Genomic DNA, 26,819 nt, shown 5'->3' with positions numbered 1-26,819 from the left:
GCACAAATTCGATGGGCCAAAGGGCCTCTTGCTGTGCTTTAAAACTCTGAGAACAGAAATATGACCAGTGTTGTTATGTGATAAATATCAGATGGTTCTGCAATAAAGGACATTTATTATTATTTCTAGTCTTGTAATATTGTACTGTAGCTACGTTATATATTTCCAGTCAGAGTCATTACAGCACAGGAGGAGTTCATTGGACAACTCCAGACCCTGCTGAGCAATCCTGTCCGTCTGGAGTGGGTCCCATTCTGTAACCCTGCAGCACCCATCCAATCACATTCAAAATTACTGACCATCTCTGCTTGACTCCCCTCACAGGCAGCAAGTTCGAGAACATGACCAATCACAACCCCCTGTATCTTAACCAATTTACAGATTTAGGGGAATGCGTGGGGAAAGAATGTTCCTTAGAAACTAGAATTCTAGTTCTGAATTTTGATCCTGTACTGACTGTGATTTCTGCCGCAAACTCCTTTACAGGATATCAGAAGGTTAAGATCCATAGACGGAAATCCCAAACCAAACATCACATCAAGATCTGACAGTCGCTCAATTCATCTGGACCTCAACATCATCGACCTTTGAATCTAGAAGGAGAAATATTTCTCTGTTTTTTCTGCTTCAGAATGTTTAAACATCAGTGTGACTGGAAAGCACCGAGACACAAACACACCAGAGTGAGAGTGTTCCAGTGCAGTGAGTGTGGAAAGAGCTTTAACCAGTTACACAGCCTGAAAATACATCGCAGCATTCACAGCGGGGAGAGACTGTACCCACGTTCTGTGTGAGATTTAACTGATTGTTTAACCTGGAGAGTCACAAGGACACCCGCATCATGAAGAAACTGTGGAAATGTGGGGACTGTGGGAAGGGATTCAGGTTCCCATCTCAGCTGGAAACTCATCAATGCAATTACACTGGGGAGCGGCCGTTCACCTGCTCTGTGTGTGGGAAGGAATTCACTCGGTCATCCAATCTGCTGAGTCACAATCTCACTCATACCAGTGAGAGACCCTTTAAATGCTCTGACTGTGGGACTGGTTTCGAAAGCTCTCGGGATCTGGTGTCCCACCAGCGCATTCACACTGTGGCGAGACCGTTCAGCTGCTCTCACTGCACAAAGACGTTTAGAAGATCATCCAACCTGCGGAATCACCAACGAGTTCACACGAGGGAGTGGCCATTCACCTGCTGTGTGTGTGGGAGGGGATGCAGTGATTTATCCAGCTTGCAGTCACAAAGTCAATCACAGCAATGAGCGACCCTTTAAATGCTCTGACTGCGGGAAAGATTTCAAAAGTTCTCATCAACTGTTGGTCCACCCGCGCATTCACACTGAGGAGAGACCGTTCAGCTGCTCTCACTGCACAAAGAGGTTTACAACATCAACCTACCTGTGGGAACACCAGCGAGTTCACACCAATGAGCGACCCTTTAAATGCTCTGACTGTGGGAGTGGCTTCAAAAGGTCTCAGGATCTGGTGTCCCACCAGCGCATTCACACTGAGGAGCGACTGTTCACCTGCTCTCACTGCACAAAGAGCTTCAGAACTTCATCCAACCTGCGGAAACATGAGCGAGTTCACACCGGAGCGAAACCGTTCACATGCTCTCTGTGTGGGAAGGGATTCAGTGATTCATGCAACCTGCGAGAACACCAGCGAGTTCACACCGGGGAGAGGCCATTCACCCGCTCTCAGTGTGGGAAAGGATTTAGTGATTCATCCCTCCTGCTGAGACACCAGCGAATTCACAAGTGATTACTGGTGTTGGATTCTGCTGTTATTGCTGCTGTTAATCACATCCAGGACTGAACAGTGTTCGTTCTGACAGTTGGTGAAGTGGGAGGGTCGGAGGGTTTCTTTCTGCTGGACTGGCCGGTCTCCCAACTTTGCTTCCAGTGGGCTGATGCTCTTTGAGCTTGGGAGAGCGCATTTCCACTGAAATGATCCACAAAAGCTGATGAAGGACATTTATTTTATCCTGGATAGTAAAGAGTGCTTTTCCTATGACTAAGGTAGATTTAAAATAAATACAGAAAGAACTGAAAAAACACAGCAGGTCTGGCAGCATCTGTGGAGAGAGAAACAGAGAATGTTTCACGTCCAATGTAACTCTACTTCAGAACGAAAGAGAGGGAGAAATGTGATGGGTTTGATGCTGCTGAGAAAGGGGGGAGGGGCAGGTAGAACTAAAGGGAGAGTCAGGGATTGGTTAGAGGACGGGTGAGATTAAATGACAAAAATGTCCTGGAACAAAAGGCAAAGGGAGAGGTAATGGTTGTAATAAAGAAACAATCAGAGTTTTAACAACAGCAGGTTAAAGTCCAACAGGAACCTGGTGTTGTTAAAACTCTTACGGTGTTTACCCCAGTCCAACGCCGGCATCTCCACATCGTAAAGAAACAAAGCATTGGTAAGTGTTAATGGCAGAATAAAGGACAGCTCTGTCTGGAAGCAAAAAAACATGAAAACAAGATGCAGACTGGCACTCAGCAAATAAAAAACAAATCAAAATGGAGGAGAGAGTTCAGGGTGTGAAGTTGTTGAACTCAATGTTGAGTCCAGGAGGCTGTAAAGTGCCTCATCGGAAGATGAGGGGCTGTTTGTCCAGCTTGTGTTGGGCTTCTCCGGAACATTGCAGCAGGCCGAGGACAGAAATGTGAGTGTGAGAGCAAGGTGGTGAATTCTAATGGCAAGCGGAAGGTCAGGGTCATGCTTGTGGACTGAGCGGAGGTGTTCCACAAAGAGGGCAGGGAACAGGCTACAGATGAATTAAAGAGAAACCATATTTGTGTCCAGAACATTGTGAACATCCTTTTACTCTGGTTGTCTTTGATCCTCAAGTCATTTTCTGTTTGTTTTAACCATGTTCTGTTTCATTAATAAACTTTTATCAGTAAATGTTACATAGAACATAGAACATAGAAAGCCACAGCACAAACAGGCCCTTCGGCCCACAAGTTGCGCCGATCACATCCCCACCTCTAGGCCTATCTATAGCCCTCAATCCCATTAAATCCCATGTACTCATCCAGAAGTCTCTTAAAAGACCCCAACGAGTTTGCCTCCACCACCACCGACGTCAGCTGATTCCACTCACCCACCACCCTCTGAGTGAAAAACTTACCCCTGACATCTCCTCTGTACCTACCCCCCAGCACCTTAAACCTGTGTCCTCTCGTAGCAACCATTTCAGCCCTTGGAAATAGCCTCTGAGAGTCTACCCTATCCAGACCTCTCAACATCTTGTAAACCTCTATCAGGTCACCTCTCATCCTTCGTCTCTCCAGGGAGAAGAGACCAAGCTCCCTCAACCTATCCTCATAAGGCATGCCCCCCAATCCAGGCAACATCCTTGTAAATCTCCTCTGCACCCTTTCAATGGCTTCAACATCTTTCCTGTAATGAGGTGACCAGAACTGCGCGCAGTACTCCAAGTGGGGTCTAACCAGGGTCCTATAAAGCTGCAGCATTATCTCCCGACTCCTAAACTCAATCCCTCGATTAATGAAGGCCAGTACGCCGTACGCCTTCTTGACCGCATCCTCCACCTGCGAGGCCGATTTAAGAGTCCTATGGACCCGGACCCCAAGGTCCTTCTGATCCTCTACACTGCTAAGAATGGTACCCTTCATATTATACTGCTGCTTCATCCCATTGGATCTGCCAAAATGGATCACCACACACTTATCCGGTTCCTCCAGTTTGCATTGGAGTGCCTCCTGTTACCATTGTTTATTGCCCCTTCCGTCACGTTACAGATGATCAAGAGTAGACTGGTAGTTATTGGCGGTGTTGGATTTGATCTGAGTTTTGTAAAGCGGGCAATCTTGGGCATATTGTACCATTGGCGGTTAGATGCCCGTGTTCTAGCTGAGGAACATCTTAGCTAAGGTTGCGGCAAGTGCTGAAGCACAATTCTTCAGCACCATTGCCAGAATCTTTTTCAGGGCTGTAGTATTTGCTCTTTCCAATGCTCCAAGTTTGTTTTTTTCTTGAAATCATAAGGAATGGTGAAGTGTATCTGTTCCGTTCAATGTCTACCCCACTCTGTCTCTATATTTACCTCTTTCTCTCTGGACATCTGCCTTGGTCTTTCCCTCTTTCAGTCTAACTCTCCATTTCCCCTCTTTTGTTTTTGTTCCTTCTCTTCTCTCCCTGTCTGGGTGGAATCAAGTTTCATTGATTTGATTCCTGAAATGAGGTGGTCGTTGAGCTGGGGATCCGTCTTGATTTTAAATGGCAGAAGAGACTCAAAGGGACATGTGACCGAATTCAACTCCATTGATTTTGTTCACTGCCAATACCAGCTCTGACAGCAATGACTTCTGCTGCTGCCGTTGTTGGGAAGTCTAAGACACAAATTTAGGATCGTGATGTTTATGGCGGAGTGGGATCAAATCCCCCACTGTCACATTTTCACTTAAATTACTATAAACGTTCTGAACACCTTTGGTCAAAGCATGTGATTACTTGAATTGAATGCAGTAGAATGTATCATCATTCATTTTGACTCGAAAAACCAGCAGAGACAATGCAAAGCGAGTAACTGACAGCCTTGAAACGAGTTTAGTTGTTCCGCCAGTTAGCCGGATCTGTTTCACATGCATGCATCGCCGTGTTTCTGTAGTGTAGTGGTTGTCACGTTGGCCTCACATGTGGAAGGTCCCCGGTCACATTTGAACATTTCCATAATGGTTCTGATTTCAGTTGTTCTCGTTTCGCATGAAACATTAATTGAGCTGATGAGTTTTTCCAGCATTTAGGACGGGAATCACACAGTGAAAAGAATCCCTGTGATAGCGAGCAAGACAGGATGGATTAACTGACACAAGGATTGATGGACAAGGACAACGTTGATTGGTTCTCATTAATTTTAAACGTTGCTGCATCACCTCTCAAACTGAGACTGTCTCCATCCCGCTTTGCTAATCTCACAGTTACTGTTTTCTGAATGAAAACTGCTTACAATCAGTCGAAGTCAAATAGTTTAGTGTTTCATTCAGTGAGAAGTTTTTTGTCATTTCGCCCGAGATTTTCATCCACAAATGAGTGATTTTTCTGTCAGTGCACACGGTTAAATCTGACCCATTACCCAGACTTTACCCTGTATCACCACATCCATCGTCAGTGCTTTGCATCCGAACACCCCCTTTTCACTATCTGTGTTTGTTCTCAGCCTGTTGCCCATGTGACTTTTCCAACTGGGAAGCAAAATCTCACTCGACTGATGCTGACAGAGTTGCTTTCGATCAGGAAGTAATTCAAGTTTGTTTATCAAAAACATTAAATCTTAATATATCGAAGCCAGTCTGCGACCCTGAAAGCGCTGAACCCTTACCACTAGACCAGCAGGATGGTAGGGCGTTGGGGAAAGTTCTAGAACAAAGAGATCAACAGGTACATGTTCATAGCTCATTGAAGGTGGAGTCACATGTGGACAGAGCAGTGAAGAAGGCACTCGACATGCTTGGTTTCATTCGTCAGAAAATTGAATACAGGAGTTGGGACGTCTTGTTGAAGTTGTACAAAATATTGGTACGGCCACACTTGGAATACTTTGTGCAGTTCTGGTCGCCCTATTATAGGAAGGGTATTATTAATCTTGAAAGAGTGCAGAAAAGATTTACTAGGATGCTACCGGGACTTGATGGTTTAAATTATAATGAGTAGTTGGATAGATTGGGGCTTTTAATTTCTGGAGCGTAGGAGGCTGAGTGGTGATCTTACAGAGGTCTATAAAATAATAAGGCGCATAGATCAGCTTGATAGTAAATATATTTTCCCAAAGGTAGGGGAGCCTGAAACGAGAAGGCATAAGTTTAAGGTGAGAGAGGAGAGATATAAAGGGGTCCAGAGGGGTAATTCTTTCACACAGAGGGTGGTGAGTGTCTGGAACAAGCTGCCAGACAGTCTTTTAAAAAGCGCATAGAGAGTTGCATGGCTATCGAGGGTAATGGGTCAAACGCGGGCAATTAGGACGAGCTTTGTCGTTAAAAAGGGCGGCATGGACATGTTGGGCCGAAGGGCCTGTTTGCATGCTTATACCTCTGTGACTCTATGACTCTATCTCACCTTCCTGATTCTCCCAGATACTGATTACAGATGAGTCAGCCTCCGATTTAAATGGATGAAGGAGATATGAAGGCCTGTTTCTGAGCTGTAATTTTCTATGGTTCTATCATGGATGAGAGGGGTGTGGCGGGATATGGTCCAAGTGCAGGTCAGTGGGACTAGGCATAAAATGGTTCGGCACAGCCAAGAAGGGCCAAAAGGCCTGTTTCTGAGCTGTAATTTTCTATGGTTCTATGTTTCTATATCATTATGCTGTGTTGTAAAATGCGATTGCCTGAGCAACTTGTCAGGAATTATTATTGATGTATGTTTACTGAACGTAATTGATTCTTAAACTAACATGAGGTCGAAACGATCGGTACGAAAATCTATAATTGATCTGTTATTGATGGTACACGTTAGATGCATCGGAAAGATCCTGCCGCTCTATTCCAGAGCTTCTTAACCCTTTTGGTCATCTCCAAGCAGCTGATAGTTCTGTTTTTGTTTTAAATAAATGTTCCGTCCTTACACAGAGATATCTGCCACGTGAGTTTTATATTGTCTGTAGTTAAATACAGTATTGGTCATCTCAAATTATCCCATAGCACTCGCCTTAATTTGGAAATTTGTAATCTATTATGTGCTTATGTGAACTGCACCTCAGTCTCTTGGTTTCACCTCATGGTTTGCACCTCTGCTCTGTATGTGTTCTCTATCTAGCTTGTGGCATGTCTGCCTTGTAAGTATTTCATCGGACGAAATATAGAGAGATTCACACTGTTAACCCACGCTGCAGCGTGGTTTTTTTAAGGGGCAGTGTAAAGGAAACTATCTTCTGCCACACACTGTCCTGCATCGGCCTCTGATGAAATAGAGCCTTTGCTTTTTAGAATGACCTGAAACTCGGTCAGTGACAGACCAGTTTATGAGTGAAATCACCGAGGTTCTCCTCATTCTTCACTCGCTCTGTCTCTGGATTTTATCATAAAAAGGCAGAGATGAAGGTGTCTTTATACGGATTGGCCACTGGGTGGCGCAGTGACTCTTTCACTGAACGGCCTTGAGTTCAAACACATCCCGCACAGGACTGGGGAACAGACATGTCTGGGAAAGAGGGGAAACCGTATAATATGGAATATGGGGCGGAGTTGATGGGCTTTGGAAAACGGAATTAAACCAAGCCAGAGATGGTTAAATTTTCATTCAATATTTATTTTAAAAATTCAGAGAATATTTTACAGCGACATTATTTTTTAAAGTTAGAAAAGTGAATTTAACGATCGAGCTTCACATTGAGAACACAACACATGCACAGGGAATCCGTCAATATTTGTACATCTGTTACATACACCAGAAAGAGAAAACAGGACCTTAATAGAAAGAGGAATTAACAAATATGGATAAGGAATGAGAAAAGTTTCTTATTTATACATGATATTTAAACTATGGGGAAACTGTTAACCACAATTACATTATAACAAAAAATGCCTCGTGCTTTTCACTCTGAAAACTGAAATACCGTCTATGATTGTCTCAGTTACAGATTCAGAATGATAAACTGAGAGAATTTTACTGATAGAGTCACCAAGAGCAGATATTGTATTTGTGTCATACGGAGATCATAATAATCAGCTGAGGGAAATCTGCAGCATCCAAAATTCAACCCATCACTTGATCTGTAAAAGAAAGATACAATAATGAAGCAGATGTTTATGATGCGGGACATTAAAGTTAGAGTTTTTAATCAGTGGAACATTGAGAGATTTTTCAAATCCATTCTGTCAGTTTGATATGTGAGTGCATTCAATCATCTCACCTTCACCAGAGTGACCGCAGTGCTGTAGAAAATGCTCAGGAAGAACAGGACAATGAATGTGGAAGCCGTTGTCCAGATGTTACTGTTATCATCCTCATTGTCTTCAATCCAGATGCGGTCGGTGGAGTCTAGGGGACGGAGACCAGGAGAGGAAATTAGATTACTTTATTTATCCAGGTAATCTTATTGTTATTTTTCTTTTCCCCGTTCTCCTTTTTAAACTGTTCATTTATTCTTGAACTTAATTTTCAATGTATACCTACTCTTAAGCTCAGGACACTCAGTAACCAATCTCCGTAACTATTTTCACACCTGATCTTTATTGACATTCCTTGGACAGTCCATGTCAGAAAGCACTGAAGATGTTTTCTTGAAAATCAGTTGATTTTTTGACAATTCGGAACTATCCCTTATTGAAGAGTATTATGACTGATATCGAGGAACGTTCACTGATCAATGATTGTTTTCACAGATGGTTACTGATCTGTAAACTGTGAATGTTGTTGTTTAAGAGTTGGGATGTAATTTCCGATCTGTGCTTCTTTATGGTGGAAATATTTAGTCGATCGTGAGCTTAATTCAGTTTCTCAGCGTGTTTATATGTTCATTGTACATTGGGATAATAAATCTGTGGATATCTCCATTAAAAAGTCACGTTTAAATTTTACTTTCATCATTTGCCTACCGTTTGTATTGAAGATTTTGCATTTGTGTGCGTGTGCATGAGCATCTCGTGCTCTGCATTAATCTTTGGCTCTGAGTTAATATGTGATTATGAGTGTTAATGTACGCGTTCATTTGCCAGTGATTGTTGATTTGTGTAGTTGTGTGTCTGCATCTGTGCGCATATTTTATTCTTTTGTCATTGTGTATATATGACTCTATTATTGTGTGAAGTCTATGAATATATATTAATGCCACTATTAATGCGTGCACATGTGTTTATGCCTATTGCTATGTGTTAATTTCTGTCACTCTAATAATGTTTGTTTCCCTTTCTGTGGAGTTGCCGGCGTTGGACTGGGGTCGGCACAGTAAGTAGTCTCACAACACCAGATTAAAGTCCAACAGGTTTATTTGGTTGCACGAGCTTTCGGAGCGTTGTCCCTTCATCAGGTGACTACTTACTGTTTCCCTTTCTGTGTGCGTCTGTGCACGCCTGTTAACATGTCAGTGTATGTATACACGTGTTGACATTCTTTATAACGGTACGTTGATGTATATTTGTGTTTCGATGTGCAGTAATGTGTGCTATGGTGTTCTGTTCTATGAGCATGTTAATGTTTGCGTCTACATGTTTGTGTGTAAATGTTTTGCTGTCTGTTCTTCTATATGCAGTCTGGTGATTTGTTTATATGTATTTCCATATATGTTTGTGAATGTGTATAACATTGTGTGTCTTTATATCTATATTCCTATCAGCGTGAACGTGTGCTAATATATGTATTTATTTGAGTCTAAGTATGTGCTTGTGTATTTATGTGGGTCTGCATGCGTGTGTATCTGTCTGTATTGTGTCTATGCATGTATGTGTTTGTGTTTGAGTCTGTACCTACTCACGTATGTGTATGTGTATGCACTTGTGTTTCATGTGTACATGTGTGCGTTTGTACATATTTGATTATGTGTGTGTATGTTGTTGTTTTAGTGTCTGTTTGTCCAAGAGCGCGTGTCTATGTGTTCGTATGTGTGTGTGTGTGTGTGTATGTGTGCGTGTGTATGTGTGTGTGTGTGTGTGTGTGAGAGAGAGAGAGAGAGAGAGAGAATGGGTGTGTCCCTATGTATATTTGTGTACGGATGTGTTTGTGTATGGGTGTATTTTTGTGTGGGTGTATTTGTGTAAGTGTGTATTTCTGTTTGTGCATGTTTTGCCCATGAGTGCATTTGTGTGTGCATTCTTGTTTCTCTGCATGTGTGTTCGTTTGTGCAAGTATTGAGTGTACCTATGATGTGTGAAAGTGTATCTGTTGTGTATTTGTGTGTTTCTGTGTCTGTATTTGAATGTGCCTGTCCCTATTTCTGTATATGTATGTGTGTGGGGGTATGTGCATGCGTTTGTGTGTGTATATTTACATGTGTCTTTCTGTATTTGTGTGCATATGTGTGAGTATGTGTATTTGTGTGTGTAGTTGTGCATTTGTGTCGATGTGTGTGTGTGTGTGTGTGTGTGTGTGAGTGTGTGTGTGTGTGCGCTTATGTGTGTATTTATAATTGTGACAGTTTTGTGGAGTATTGTGGGTGTGTGTATTTTTTAGCTGTTGCTCCAAGTTTCACCGCAATCATTAACTGAAAATGATCCAAACAATACGAATAATGGAGCATATTTTCAATGTTTTGCTGTATGAATGTAGTTTATGTGAGTGGCACGGTGATATCAGGAGAACGAATGAAATCATTCATTGATGCATCTCAGAAACATCAGGGACAGAACAGTAAAAACCGGGGAGGATTCAATCATTTGTTTCAATTTGCATTATGGGAAATCAATGCCAGGACATGATTAACAGGAACAAGAGTGCAGAAACATTTTATAATTATGTTGCATAAGTATATATGCATCACATTGATTAGGATAATGATACTTCAAACTCTGCAGCAAATAAACCAGAAGCTAATTTGTACTGTTGGCAACTGGGTTCTTCTAGTAGAGAGTTGGTCCCTTCCAAACACGTTACTTGCGAAGAGGGAGGAGAGTGAGCTCATAATTTCCCTCTCTCTACCCGGTGAAGCAATGTGCCTGATGGTTCTAACCAGTGACGAGGTGGAGGTGAGTGGATTAAATAATGACATTCCTCCTCATTTCATTGAGGAAGTGGTGGTACATGGGTTAGCTGCTGCTCTCCCCTCTCTTTGTTGGGTGAGTAGGAGTCCGGTATGTTAACAATTTCACTCTCTCCTCTCTCTGATGGGGGATTGTTGCTCCATGTTTCTGTGTGACCCTCACTTCAGTTCCCAGTGGGTGTGGTGCAGCAGCTTAAAGCTGACATCAATGGTAAAGGCATGGACAATGAGAGAAGCAGGAATACCGAGATCTAAATTGTGTTTGTTTGTCAGAAATGTTGAAATTGTCAGATTTCTCCTCAGTGGGAGGAAAGTCGGTGAAGATATTTTGCAGAATACTGTAATGAATGTGCTCTACTCTGTCTCTAACCCAGGGTGTATCTGAGCTGGGTGCACTGGTTCAACAAGGCTTGGGCCCAAGACGTGAAAATACCTGACTCAAACCAAAGATACATAGTGGAAGTAAAATTGAAAACCAATCAATTAAGCAATTGGGTATTTCATTTATCGTTGGAGGAAAAAGATTTTATTCTTTTTATTGAAGTTTTTAATGTAACCGAGTGATTCTCATTGACATGAATTAACGGTGTCCATCAGTGCAAGGGAAATGTTCACAAAACTGGGTTTACCGCTGGATTTGTCAACTGTTCTGTTGATGATCTTCAAGGGGATGGCTTCATGTCCCACCACACAGGAGTAAGAAGCGCCGCTGGACCACTCCTCCGCTGCAATGGATAACAGACTGTACATGAAGAAGGAGCTATTCCCGCTCTCCGCGACCACCTCGGTGTTCTTATAGTTCCCAGGATTCACTGGCTTGTCGTTGACGGTCCACTTGACGAAGATCTCTCGAGGGGAGAAACGTCTCACTAAGCAGCTGAGGGAGACGAATCTCTGAGCGGAGACTTCTTCTGCCGAGGGCAAGAGGACAGAGACGAACGGTTCCCGCGGATTTGGATCTGCAGAAAAAGTACAATAAATGTCAATAAACTGGAGAATTCTGGAGACAATGAAACTGCTGGCTCGGTATCAGAAAAATGTGCTTCGCTTTCGATTTTAAATGTTTCCATTTTTGACTTCCAGCTTGGAGGAGAGTTGAACGCAATTGTTTTCTCAAATAACTCAGCGGGTTGGACTGGAAAGTTTCAGAAAGTTTACAGCACTGAATCAGGCTCTTCGGCCCAACTGATCTGCTTTTTTTATTGGTTTTCATGCTCCACATCAGGCTCCTCCCTCCTTATTCGATCTAAATCCAATAACATCGCCTTCAGTTCACTTTTCATTCATCAACACATCAAATATCCCCCTAAAACTATCTGCAGGACCAGAGTCTTTAGTTAGTGGAGTTTCCACTCAGGGGACACCATTAATGCACTGAATACTAAATATTGACCAGTACACTGACACTGGAAATAGACACAGTGACACATTTATTGCTTCAATCTCTCAGCTCACCTGTTTCCTTGTGGATGGATTTTCTTAAAGGAGTCGGTAGATCCTGATGGCTCACCACGCAGTGAAACACAGCCGCACTCAGCCAGGCTTCTGTCGAGATGTTTAATTTGCTGACCACGCTGTCAGGATCCGCTCCTGGCTTTTCGGCAATCTCTGATTTCAAATACTTCCTGTCTCGGATCCAGGACACATTGACTCCATAAGGAGCATTAGAAATGATGCAGGTTAAGGTCACTGTTGCCTCCAGTAAGACCTGTTCTATTGGTGGTGGCTGTATCGTCACTGTGGAATCATGGCACTGGCAAGGACCTGTGAATGACAAATGAAAATCAACCCAAGTTCCCTCTTCAGAAGCAGGACAGTAGTATTCAGCCTGAAGGAGAAAAAGTCGCCTTCGAGATATCAACCTCTAAGTATCGCCTTTAAACTTCTATAGACGATGGAAAACCAGCTTGTTCTGTGAAATTATTCTCTTTATTAAAATATTTTAGCAGCGGTATCATTCTCATGAATCAGCATTGCAGCATTCCAAACCATGCCCCTACTCAGGAACACAGCACTTGTCATTGATTTATTATTAGGGTGAATGCACTTTCCAACATTTAACCCCTCCGCTTTGACCTGTGAAACAGTCCAACACCAACTGTTTCTCCAAATCTTACCAGCCGTCTCAGGAAAAAAGCTGACATCAAGGCCGCCTCGCTCACTATGTTACTTCAAAATAGAAAGAAACACTCTTTCAAGGGGAGGCAGTGGTATTGTCAATGGACTTGTAATCCAAGAGACCGAGGACAAGACTCTAATTGAAGAGACACGGATTCGAATCTCACCACTGCAAATGGTGAAATTTGAATTCAATAAAAATCTATAATTAAAAGTCAAATGATCATCATGAAGCCGTTGTTGTAAAAGCCCACCTGGTTCACGAATGCCCTTTAAAAAAGTAAATCTGCTGTCTTTATCTGGCCTGGCATGCATGTGACTCCAGGTCCACAGCAACGTGGTTGACACTTAAGTGCCCTCAGGGATGGGAAATAAATGCACATCTCATGAAGGAATAACAAAAATTGCTGTTGTGATGAAATTCTGAATGGGGCACTGTCCTAATGCAGCAAACCACATGACAGCAAATTAGAAGTTGTTCTGTGCTTTGTACTAACTTTAATAGACCCCTAATTCCGATTAACATCGGAATGGTATATTTTATTTTATCCTCGGTTTGAGTCTCTTACCCAGAGATCCGCTGATGTTCTGACTCTGAGTGAATTCTTGATGAGTGACCTGGCAGGTATAGACCGCTTTGCTGATCCATTCCTGAGCGGAGACTGTCAGCCGACTGCTGGCCGAGAAGTTCCTGTTCACCTCATAGGCGGGAGAGGTGACAATTCCTGAATCCATGGGTTGTCCATTCTTCAGCCACTTCACCGTCATTGACTTTGGCTGGAAATCGATGATTGAACAGACGATGATTGCAAATTTTCTGGTGGTGATTTCTTCACTGGAACTCACGGTGAGGATAACGGTTGGGGTGATAACGATTGGGCCTTCAACAAACAAATGTTCAGACGTTACTTGAAGATTCAATTGACATTAATTATAAATTAGTTCTTTTATTTGAGCAAAATAGCTGCCGATTTGAGAATTATATCCATGGTTTGGTTGAATTGGCAGGGAAATGGCGAATGGAATTCAACGGTCAAAAGTGCCACACAATGCATTTGGGGAGGGAAAACAAAGCAAGGCAATAAACTGGAATGTTAAGTGGGATTGAGGAAATGCAAGACCTTAGAGTGCACGTCCACAGGTCCTTGTAGATGGTAGGGCAGCTGGAAAAGTTGATCAAGAAAGCATATCGGATTAGTTTCTCTATTATGTGAGATATTGAATGCAAAAACAGTGATGCAATGATGGAGATGCATAAAACCTAGTTAGGCCACGTTTCGAGTTTGCTGTACAGTTCTGGTCACCACGTTGCAGGAATAACGTAATGACTCTGGAGAGAGATGAGGTTTACAAGAATGTTGCCAGGGCCTGAAAATTCCCGCCATGAGGCGAGATTGGATAGGCAGGGTTTGTTCTCTTTAGGAAAAGAGGAGGCTGAGGCGTGACATAATTGTGGTTCACAAAAAAATAAGGGACGTAGGCAGAAATAATTCATTCCCCAAGTGGAGGGCTCAATTACCAGGGAGCATGGTCATTTAAAAGGTATCTGGGTCTGCATCTCAATTGCTTTAAGCTGCAATGCTACGGAGCAAGGGCTGGAAAATAGACTTAACTTGTCTGGCTAGTTTATTTGTTCTCCCTTTTGACCAGCACAGACATGATGGGCTAAATGGCCTCATTCTGCACAGTATCATTTCTGTTGTTCTTTGATTCTGAGCAACTTTTCAGTCAGTAGACACTTACCTGGATTTTGCATAATTCAATTTTTCAGAATGCTACAGATCAGTTATAACAAAGGCCTTATAGAGTTCAATCAGAGCGCCCCTGTCTTGCCCAGGTTCCACAACACTTACATTGCATTTCAATGCTCTTGACTGAGCCGCTGTGTCGAACCTCACAGTCGATTTTGCTGCACTCTCCCTTTGACTGGGTGATGGTTAACTGGCTGCTCAGGGTGTAGGTTCCCTTCGTGTTTCTCACTGATGGGTAAGTCTTAAATCCAGTGGTGATCAGCTGTCCATTTTTCTTCCAGGTGAGACTGGTGATTTCTGGGGAGTAGTCCATCGCCAAACAGCCATAGGTGACGGAGCCGCCGGTGTTGGGTTGCTGACAGGAGGAGATCAGGCTGTACAGATTGGGCAGAGACGGTGTCGCTGGGAAAGAATAGTCGATTCAACAAGTTAGACTCTTACCTGCGTTTATTAATTAGTCAAACATATTTATACAAGTAAGTTTCTATATTAGGTATAGCTCTTGGGGCTAAAGGGATCAATGGATATGGGTAGTAGACGGGGTCAGGATATTGATGAGCTGTGATCAAAGTGAATGGTAGAGCAGGGTCAGAGGGCCGAATGGCCTACTGCTGCTTCTATTTTCTATGTTTCTACATCACGATTTGTCTAGAATTATGAACTTAACTTAATATTTCCCGATTAAGACCTACATACACCTTTCAGCTTTTGTTACTCCTATCATTTGAGAATCGCCATCTTTGTAGAAACTCACATCACTGTCTCGACCTCTATCAGATTGGAAAGACAAAAACATTTTGATGTCATTGTAATGACATACCATTCATTAGATTAACAGAGAAGTGTAAAGAGTTTCTCCATTACTTCAGGCACTCGCTATTTCTCAAACAACAGCACTTTGTGATGAAGAAGTTGTCTCTTCATTCATATCAGCCACTCACCTGATGAAAGAGCTCCAAAAGCTCACGATTCCAAATAAGTCTGTTGTACTTTAACCTGGTGTTGTGAGACTCCTTACTGTGCCCACCCCAACCTGGCGTCGGCATATCCACATTGTAGTTTTGGATATTGCCCATGTACAAACTAACTGATGTCCCTTCCTCTCTCCAACTCACTGCCCCTCACTCCACAAAACGAAGATGAGTGACTTTGCTTCAAAACTACCTTCGGAATGAATACTTACTGAATGACCAGGAAACTCTCAATGTGATTACAAATTCAAATAATTGCAACATTGACTAATTGAAGGGTCAGACATTAATAGCAAGAGTTGGCCATTCGGGCCCTGAAGTCTCCTCCATTATTCACTGAGATTACAGATGATCTGGTTGTGGTGCTAGCTCTATTTTGCACATCCTCACTCCCCACGTCGATCACCCACTCTCTGCCCATTTCCCCCGATTCTCTGCCCTTTCCCCTGGCTCTCTGCTATTCCCTGTGGCTCTTTACCCCTTTCACCCGGCTCTCCGCACTTCCACCTGGCTCTCTACACTTCCCTCCAGCTCTGTGCCCTCTCCCCCGGCTATCTGCCCTTTCCCTCGGCTCCCTACACTTTCCCCCGGCTCTCTGCCCGGTGTCCCTGCTCCCTATCCACTTTCCCCTTTCCCTTGGCTCTCTGACCGTTACCCCGGCTCTCTGCCCTTTCCCCCTGACTCTCTGCCTTTCTCCCTGAATCTCTGCCCTTTCCCCTGGGCTCTCTTTCACTATTCCTCGGCTCCCTGTCGTTTCCCCGGCTTCCCTGCCCTTATTCCTGGCTCTCTCCCCTTTCCCTGGTCCCTCTGCCCTTTCCCCTGGTTCTTTGCCTTTCACCTGGCTCCCTGCCCTTTCTCCTGGCTCTCTGCCCTCCTCCGCACCCCTCCTTCCCCCCCCCCCCCCGCCTCTGCTCTCTGCCCTCCCCCCTCCCCCCCCCTGCTCTCTGCCCTTTACCACGCCTCCTGTTCTCCCCCGCTCTTTGCCATTGTCCTTGGCCCTGAGCCCCCAGGGATTTCCCCCAGCTCTCCACATTCGCAGGGCAGCTCCCACATTTGAACACCAAACTGCCGCTTGAGATCGTTCTTCTCTCTCGTTGCAGACCTCCACACACAGGTTTAGTGAGGGTGAGTGAGAGAATGTGAGTGCGTGAGGATGAGTGAGTGAAGGAGTGAGAGTGGATGAGTGATGGTGTGTGAGTGACAGAGAGTGGATAAGTGAGGGTGAGTGAATGAAGTTCTTTGAGTGAGGATGAGTGATTGAGGGTGAGTGAGTAAGTGTGGGTGAGGGTGAGAGGGCGTTAGTAAATGAGGGTGTGTGCGAGAGGGGGTGTGTGAGTGACGGTGGCTGAATGGGTGAGTGAAAGTGTGTGAGTGAATGTTGGTGAGCGAGAATGAATGAATGAGGGTGAGTGAGTGAGGATGCATGAAGGTTAGCGAAGGTGGGTGAGTGAGAGCGAGTGAATGAGGGTGAGGGAATGAATATGACTTAGTAAATGAGGGTGAGAGAGTGAGTAAGTCAGGGTGTGTTATTGGGGGTGGTGTGTGAGACTGTGAGGGAGATTGAATGCGGATGGGTGGATGAGTGAGGATGAGTGAGTGAAGGTGTTTGAGTGAGGTTGAGTGATTGAGGATCTGTGAGTTAGGGTGGGTGAAGTTGAGTGATGGTGAGTACGTGAGGGTGTGTGAGTGAATGTAGGTGCGTGAGTCTGAGTGAGTTTGAATGGGTCAGGTGGCGTAAGTGAAAGAGAGAGGGTGATTGAGCTTGAGTGTGTGGGGGTGAGTCTAGGTGAGTGAGGGTGGGTAAGTGGGGAGAGTGAGTGAGGGTGAGTGGAGTGAGTGAGACTGGATGAGTGAGGGTGGGTAAGTGCGGTGAGTGAGTGAGAGTGAGTGAGACTGGGTGAGTGAGGGTGGGTAAGTAGGGTGAGTGAATGAGGGTGAGTATGAGTGTTGGTGAGTGACTGAGGGTTAGTGAGTGAGGTTGAGTGTGTGATGGTGTGTGAGTGTGGGTGGCTGAGTGACAGTGCGTGAATGAGGGTGAGTAAATGAGGGTATCTGAGGGTGAGTGAGTGTGAGTGAATGAATGCGGGTGCGTGAGTGAGGGTGTGAGAGTGAGTGAATGAGGGTGACTGAATGTGAGTGAGTAAGTGAGGGTGTGAGGATGAGTGATTCAGGATGTGTGATTGAGGTTGAATGAGTGAGGTTGAGTGAGGGTGTGTGAGTGAGTGTGGGTGAGTGAGTGAGGATGGGTGAGAGTGAGTGAGCGAATGTTTGTGAGTGATTGTGAGTGAGTGAGGGTGTGAGGGTGAGTGACTCAGGGTGAATGAGGATCAGTGAGTTTCTGAGGGTGAGTGTGTGAGGGTGACTATGTGAGGTAGAGTGTGTGAGGTAGAGTGTGTGAGGTAGAGTGTGTGAGGTTGAGTGTGTGAGGTTGAGTGTGTGATGCTCAGTGTTTGAGGTTGAGTGTGTGAAGGTGAGTGTGTGAAGGTGAGTGTGTGAGGGTGAGTGTGTGAGGGTGAGTGTGTGAGGCTGAGTGTATGAGGGTGAGTGTGTGAGGGTGAGTGTGTGAGGGTGAGTGTGTGAGGGTGAGTGTGTGAGGTTGGATGAGTGAGCAAGGGAGAGTGAGCGGGGATGAGTGAGCGGGGATGAGTGAGCGGGGATGAGTGAGCGGGGATGAGTGAGCGGGGATGAGTGAGTGGGGATGAGTGAGTGGGGATGAGTGAGTGAGAGTGTGTCAGCGAGGGAAGTTGGGTAAGTGAAGGTGAGTGAGTGAAGTTCTTTGAGTGAGGATGAGAGATTGAGGGTGAGTGAGGAAGTGTGGGCGGGGGTGAGAGAGTCAGTGGGCCACCTCCTCCTCTTCCTCTCCATCGATCTTTTCCCGATTGTCTACATTGATCAGCTTTCTGTAACAGGGCTGTGTAAAGTCAGGCAGCAGTGTAGATCACCGGGCAGCTGCTTTAATGTCGGTGCCTTTCTTTAAGAAACGCGTATCAGTTAATAAATAGACAGACTGAGGGAGCTGGAAGGGAAGCTGACAGCGCAACCAGAATGGGTCGCACAGGAATCAAACAGCAGGTTTACACCAGTATTGGGGAGCCAGGCGGCCTTGGTCTCAGCCAAGTCCCTTCTTACTTATTGCGTCTTTGTGTCCGGTGTAACACATGGAAATCTCTACTTCTGACCTCATGTTGGATGGAATGTCTTTGGTGAAGCAGTAGAAGATTGTTGGTCCCAGAACAATCCCCTGCCGAACTTTTGCAGTGAAATCTGAACTTAGATGTTTGACCTCCAACAACCAACACCATCTTGCTTTGTGCTAAGTATGACTCCGAACAGAGAAGAATTTCCCGCCGATTCTTATTGACTTGAGTTTTACTCGGGCTCCTCGATCCCACCCTCATTCAAATGCTAGCGGGGGTTGGGGGGGTGGGCGGTGGCACGGTGATTAGCACTGCTGCCTCACAGTTCGATTCCCGACTTGGCTCACTGTCTGTGTGGAGTTTGCAAGTTCACCCCGTGTCTGCTTGGGTTTCCTACGGGTGCTCCTGTTTCCCCCCCACAGTCCAAACATGTGCGGGTTCGTTGGATTGGCCGTGCTAAATTGCCCCGTAGTGTCAGAGGGACTAGTTAGGGTAAATACATGTGGTTATGGGGATAGGGCTTTGGTGGGACTGCTGTTGGTGCAGACTCAATGGGCTGATTGGCCCCTTCTGCACTGGAGGATCCTATGCTTCAATTTATGATGTCAAGGACAATTACTCTGACGTATGTGAGATGGAAAGTGGAGAGGGTGTTTGGCTGTGTGAGAGAGATAGAGGGTGAATGTATGTGTGAGGGTGCCTGTGTGTGATAGACTGCGTTTGCACGTGTGTGAGACAGTGGGCTGTGTGTGCAAGAGGGGAGAGTGTGTGTGAGAGAAAGGTGTGTGAGATAACGTGTGTGTGTGTGAGAGAGAATGTGTGTTTGAAAAGTTATTCTTTGTGTGTGAGAGTGTGTCTCTTCTTGAAAGTGTGTGTGTGGGCAGTCTGTGTGAGAGAGTACTTCGGTGTGTGATTGAGTGTGTGTTTATGTGAAAAGAAGTGTGTCTATATGAGATACAGGGTGTCTATGAAAGTGAGTGTGTGTGCTTGAGGGAGGGTGTGTGTGTGTGGGAGAGAGTGTTGTGTTCATGTGAAAGACAGTATGTGTGAGAGGGAGTGCCTATTGGAAAGCAAAATAATATGTTCATGAGTGTGTGAAAGTGTGCATGGGATGGCGTGTGAGTGAGAACGATATGTGCAATGTGTGTGGGTGATAGAAGCGATGTGTTTGAGTGTGTGTGTGTGTGTGTGCGTGTGTGAGACAGAGAGAGAGAATTTTTGTGAGAGAGAGAGACGTTGTGTTGGTTTATGTGTGTGAGAGTGTGTCAGACACATGAGTGTTTTGCACGTGTTTGAGAAAGTGGTCTGTGTGTGCAAGAGGAGAGAGTGTGCGTGAGAGAAAGGATATGTGAGATAGAGAATGCGTGTGTGCGAGAGAGTGTGTGTGTGTTTGAAGAGTTATTTTTTATGTGTGTGAGAGTATTTTTCTGTTCTTCAAAGTATATGTGTGTGCGTGTGTGTGTGTGGAGGGGCGGGGAGAGTGTGTGTGAGTGAGAAAAACTGTGAAAATGATGCAGAATGGATGCGTGAGTGTGTGTGAGTGAAATAACGGTTGAGAGGACATGTGTCTGTGATAGGTGGAGTGTTTAAGAGAGATACATTGTGTATACATGTGTGTTCGTGTGTGAGAGACGGAGAGACTGTGTGCGTGTGAGAGAGAGAGGGTGTTTGTGAGATACAGTGTTTGAGAGCAAGATTGTGCGTGTGTGAGACAATGTGTAAGGGAGTGAGCGGGTGAAAGAGAGATAAAAACGTACCTGTGTGAGAGAATGCGTGTGCAAGTGTCCGTATGAGAGAGAGAGAGCATGGGAATGTGTGTGAGACGGAGTGAGAGCACGGAAGAGGGAATGTGAGAGGGATAGTGCATGTGTGTGTGTGTGTGTGTGTGTATGTGTGTGTGTGTGTGAGGGAGAATGTGTGCGCGAGACTGTGCTTATGTGAGAGACTGTGTCTGTGTGTAAGAGTGTGTGTCCGAGTGTGTGCGTGGGTCTATGTTTGTGAGAGAGTGTGTTTATGAGAGAGCCAGTGTGTGAGAGCAAGAATGTACAGGTGTGAGATAGTGTGTGCAAGAGCTTTAGAAATATATGCGTGTGTGTATGTGTGAGTGAGAGAGAGAGATGCGTGCGCAAGAGGAATTGTGAGAGAGCGTGTGTGAATAAATGTGAGACAGCTTGAGCGTGTGTGACAGAGTGTGGGAGAGAGAGTGCATGTGAGAGTGTGAGACTGTGCTTATGTGAGAGTGTGTGTCTGTGTGTAAGAGAGAATGTGTGTCGGGGGTGTGCGTGTGAGTGCTTTTGTGTATGGTGGTATGAGAGAGCGAGAGTATGTGTGTATTTGTATTTGAGAGAATGTATGTAGAACGTGAGAGAGAATGTGTATGGGTGTGTGAGAGAGATCGGATGAGAGACAAAGTAAGTGTGAATATATATGTGTGCATGTGTGAGAGACTATGAGAATGTGTATGTGTGTATTTATGTGTGTGAGAGTGTGTGATGTGTGTAAGTCTCTCTCTGGCTGATTCAGTCTGGAAAAACACCCTCACTTCACATACACACTCACCCACTCACACAGTAAATGGGAGTGACAAGTGAGCACAATACGGAGCGCGGGCCAAGGGTTGGAAAAACATTTAAATCTTTCACAAGTCAGTTCACAATTGAATAATTTCCTCTTTCCTCAATGAGCGAAACTTGTAAAAACTCAAGGAATTTGACACAATCCAGGACAAAGCCACCCACAAGATTACCCAACCCCCTCAGTCACCCTATTCACTCTCTCTATCACTAACAAGCAGTTACAGCAGTGTATAATATACAAGATGCACTGCAGCAACTCACCAAGACTCCATAGAAAGCACTGTCCAAAGCCACTGCCTTTACAGCCTAACGGGACAAGGGCAGAAGCCACATATGAACACTATCACCTGCAAGCTCCCCGACAAGACACACACCATCTTGACTTGAAACAATATCTCAGTTCCTTCACAGTCGCTGGGTCAAAATCCTGGAACTTCCTGCCCATCAGCACGGCGGACGCCTGCAGCATATGCACTGCAGTTATTCAAGGATACTTAATATCAATTCTTTCCCAAGGAACAATTATGTAGGGACATATTTAAAATTCTTGCTTTGCAAGCGACTCTAAATTGCCTTTAGAAATTAAGAATAAGATGCAAACGAATTTGACCCTGTAACTGTTCGACTAAACAGGTCAGGGACCGCTATAGTATACAGTACAATATAGTAAATCTCCCTTTGCATTTGCTCATCCAAAGTTCCCAAAGCCGGTATATCACTGGTTAAGAATCAACCAAATCTCTCTCTGCAGCCTGACGTTTCTGCTCTCTCTAACGGTCACAGTGTGCTTTAGGGATCTTATTTCTGAGACTCCGAGTCAAACATCAGATCAACCTGTCACGTTTCTCACAGATACAAGTTTATTGAAGAAATAAATCAATTTTCACTCCCGGAAATACAGGGGAAGGAACCAAAAGGTTTATAACCAGTCAGGCAGATTCTTGGTGCCAACACAGTGACCACGCGCACAGAAACAGAACAGACACAAACGGTGCAACAATCGAGTGCCCAGCAGATAGATCTGTTCAATCTGTCAATTTCATTCAAATTGTTGGATTCTAATTGATCAATGGTCAACTTACAACAACAGAAAATCAATAACCTACTTTAAATTAAACTGATATTCATTTCAGAACTCCTTTCGACTTTTAATTATTTCTCTGTCTCACTTCTCGAAAACTATGTAAAAATGTAATTTTGCTGAAAATGAGCAATGAAAAATAACAGGTTCAGGACAGTTCAATGTCCCTAACAGAGATGCAGTGACACAGTCAGAATTAAACAAATCAGGAAACATTTACATTGAAAATCATTATCTGATTCGAGTTAATTTCTTAATTAAATTAATGAACAAAATAATCAAGGCAAAATACTTTATCGAGCTGAGCATAGCTGAGTAAAGAAATGTTTTGTTTCTGAATTCATTTTCGATACAATTAAATATTCTCTAAAACTAATTGTATTTTGCACACCTGTACAATATTCAAGTTCTTTTGTTTTAAATTAATCAGCAGCAATATTATATTTTAAGTTATTGTTAATTGCCAGTTAGTTCTCTTATCAGCTGATTTGAACTCTGTAATAAAATGAGTTTTCAATCATTCAAAACGTGCTTCTACCTCCAGCATTGTTAAATAATTAGGTTACAATTAAACCTTATACAATGTTAAACAATAATTTCAAATTACTGAATGGAAACATTCAGAATCTGTCATTCATTTACTTAAATCCAATCACATTGTAATATTTTACTTTTCCACTTTTACTACAAATATCGTATTATAACCTAGAAACGTGTTAAAAATGCATACTTCTGAATTTGTATAGGCTGTAACGGCCTGGCAGTTTGAAATCAATAATAATGCATTCTAGATGTAAAAAGTTAGCCCATCCATATAACTTAATTACTGAACACATTGTTTAATTAAAGAAAATCTGAATTAAACAGTGCAAACACAAAGAGGACAATTGATTCAAATCCTCTAAAGCACGATGCAGAATATAAGTCCAGACTTTTTCTTCATTATAATATTTAACAAGTATTAAACATAAGGTTCAGATATAATCAATTCTTCTATTCTGTCATTTATTCTTCCCATAATTCTATCCTGAGTTCAGCAGTAATGGGAGACATGATGTTATTATTAAGTGCAGAGCTAATATTATTTTTATAGTATCAGAATATTTTTACATAAATTAATCTTTTTGAATTTCAAGCATTAACTTGTCCATCTCTAGCCAGTTTGTGTTGACACTTTACTACAATTCAAACACAATCATATGAACAATTGCTTGAGTGTCAGCGAATTCCACCTGTCAGAAAACTCTGTTCACTCTGTCAAATTTATACAAACTCTTTGATTCTAATTGATCAAAGGTCAAATTACAACAACAAAAAAATCAATACATATTTTAAATTAACCTGATGTTCATTTCAAAACTCCCTTCGCCTTTTAACTATCTCTCCCTGTCTGTCTCAAATCCCGAAAACTGGGCAAAAATGTATTTTTTCTGAAAATGAGCACATCAAATATAAAAGATTCAGGGTAGTGTAATGTCCCTAACAGAGATACGGTGACACAGTAAGAATTGTAATTCATGATTTATTTTAATCTGTAAGCATCAGTTAACATGAATAAAAGTCCTAACATATATTTATTTTATTTTTCCGAAACCTGTTTACTTTACCCCTCCAAGAATTTTCAAACGCAGTTTTATTTTCATTTAGCCAGAAAACGTGTAACCGTTCAGTATCACTGAGTTGAACCAATACAGAAACAATTGAGAAACACCAAACCATTTCACAAATTTTGAGATGAGATTAGTAATTAATTATCTCGGTATCCAATTACAAATTACTTGGAAGGAATAATCTGGTTGCGACTGCACAGGAAAAAAATGTAGTATTCGGATACAAAAATAGCCAAAAAGCAACGTCTTATTCTGCAAAACTCGTATTCCAGTGAATGCGAACTTAATCTGGGATATAACGACTAATGCCAAGTATCGTGTTCAGCTGAGAGCTGCTGTGGAAACAGCATGTTATCATTGAAATAATTTCTGGAATTGTCACAAAATATTTGCAGTCTGGAAATTTTTCTGGTCATGTTAATTGTGTGAAAAGCACAACAGAACTATTAAAGGGGATGACTGCTAAATTATATCAATACAAAGTAATCTTTGGTGAATATGGAGTTATATTACCGATTAATAATTGTTTGATTTATATTAATTTTACTATTAAACTTGTTAATGAGAAGTTTTTGATTGCAGCAACGACGTAGTGTCCGAATGAGCGTTGTACGTCATGATGTATTTTAATTTGTAAGCGTTAGTTAAAATTTATAAAAATGCTGTAATATCTTTATTTTAGTTTTTTTTCCAAAACCTGCTCGTTTTCTCCCTACAAGGATTTTCAAACTCAAAGATTGTTTGCATTCAACCAGAAAACGTCTAACCGCTCAGTGGCACCGAGTTTGAACAATGCAGAAATAATGCAGCAAAGCCAAACTATTTCACAAATTTTAAACATTCATAGTGACCAAACCACAGAATCTCCTCAACGGAAACACACCAAAACACATCAATGAGGGAATGAATCCGTTTCATGGAGAAACAGCTCAATTATCCATTGAACAGAATCAAATGTCACATTGCAAGAAAATCTCAATATCGAATCTAGCAAACCAGCTCTTAACCAATTGTTAAAGGTAACATAAATCTGGAATAATAACAATAGCATTGCGAGGAGATGGAATATGCCCAACAAATTAGTATTGAAACGTTATCACATTTTATTCAGATTGGAATATATTTCAAACATATTTAAACATTTGGATGGTAAAAGCTCCAGCCATCAAATGCCACCGAGATTAAACATTGCAGGTACCTCAGATTGTGAATGCCGTGACAAACTATGTTCTGAACGAGCGGCGTAAACCGTGGTTTATTTTAACCTGCAATTATCACTTAAAATTTTAAAAATACAAACACACTAAAGCCTGTCTGATTTCTGCCTGCAGTCATGCGTCAAGCAATTGTAAACCCGCAGCGTGTAACAGCTGTGTCACCGAGTTTAAACAATGCAGAAACACCAAACTATGTCACAAATTTTACTTACTTAAAGTCACCCAGATACATAATCTCACCAGAAAAAACGCACCACTGAGAGTCTGAACCCCGCTTCCTGCAGAAGCAGCTCAATTCTACAAACACTTTCAACAGAATCAAATGTAACATTGACAGAAATTTTTAATATAAATTCCAGCCAATCCACCCATCACCAAAGTAATTAATGTTTATAATAAGCAGAAATATTGCATAGCAGCACCAGCACTGCTAGTGAGTGGAACATGTTCACTGGATTAATCTAGAAATTTTAGAACTTTAAAAAAATATTCGGTTAGATTTCAAACACTTGTGCAGTTGATGGTACAACCCGCAGCCACTAGATGTCACCGAGATTAAACATTGCAGAAACGCTGAATTGTTTAACAGACGTCAGGCTTTTAAAGTAACCCAGCCACACAGTAACCTCAACAGATAAACACAACATCGCAAGAACGAGGGATTGAATCGCTCAGCAGCCTCTATTGTCAAGAAACAGCATAATTCTAGAAGCCCTTTGCAGCAGAATCACAGGAAACATTGTAAAAAAATCACAATCCAGAATCCACCAAACCCCCATTTAAGTAAACAAATGGATTATGAGTATCGACAAAAATGTAAAATAAAGACACATGAAAGCCAATTACTCAATAAGTGCATGGTTCTTACCTGCAGTCACCGTCACCATGGTTCCTTGTCCCCAGTAGTCGAACTCGTCACAGTGTCACATTCTCTGGGCTGTGTCATACAATAACCGTCCCTGCACAAAATAAACACAAAACCACCATTATTTTAAATATTCACAAACCAGAGGAAAAACAGTCAATTAATGTTCATTAAATTATCATTGCATTTCTGGATACCATTCTCCATTCATAAATGACATTGATGTTATATATTTCACAGAGGAACACATGAACATGTTATTGAAAACACCAACTGATAATTGAGTAATTATCACATATCTTCCATGTTCATTCTTATCATGTGGTCAGTGCTCGACATAAATAATACTGTACTGTGATTAAAGTTGGAAGTTACAAGTGACTCTGATCCAGCCTCAATCAATTGGTACTGAGGGGTTTTTGTATTGACAGTAACTACTGTGCCACCCAGTTATCACAGTGAGACACAGCATGACAAATACTGCGGCAGACTGTTAACTGTATCATGCAGATGGTTAATTCCACTGCTATTTCAAAAGCCTGTTTCCATCCCGTTTAAGAGTGAGTCAGTGAGATATTTCAATTTTTACTGGTCATGAGATTGATAAAGGGGATTAGAAACTTTGAGACTCTCTGTGCACATTCAGCATGTAAACCAATAACAATAAATTTGAAGTATTTTATACCTTATAAAAAACAATGCTGCTTCTACATATTATTTTGTTGGAATCCTCACTTTGTTTAGCATTCGGCAGTGGCACTGATCACATATTTAAGCAAAGTCTTTCTCTGAGGTTTTTGTATGAGGATGTCGCTGTGTTCAGCACAGTGA

The 26,819-nt window shown here is 42.8% G+C and overlaps 1 gene segment (V, D, J or C); it reads right to left on the bottom strand.

The window, feature by feature from the left end:
• Positions 1 to 7,259: 7,259 nt before the first annotated feature.
• On the bottom strand, positions 7,260 to 26,043 carry LOC144487931 (Ig heavy chain C region, membrane-bound form-like). The segment is given in 7 exon segments: positions 7,260 to 7,741; positions 7,882 to 8,009; positions 11,292 to 11,621; positions 12,118 to 12,426; positions 13,350 to 13,661; positions 14,634 to 14,933; positions 25,992 to 26,043. Coding segments are annotated over 7 exon segments (1,407 nt in total).
• Positions 26,044 to 26,819: the final 776 nt, after the last annotated feature.

Source organism: Mustelus asterias, unplaced genomic scaffold (assembly GCF_964213995.1).
Source record: "Mustelus asterias unplaced genomic scaffold, sMusAst1.hap1.1 HAP1_SCAFFOLD_1140, whole genome shotgun sequence".
Lineage (NCBI taxonomy): Eukaryota > Metazoa > Chordata > Chondrichthyes > Carcharhiniformes > Triakidae > Mustelus > Mustelus asterias.
The sequence above is the reverse complement of the archived record's forward strand: the minus strand, read 5'-3'. Positions and strand labels throughout refer to the sequence as shown.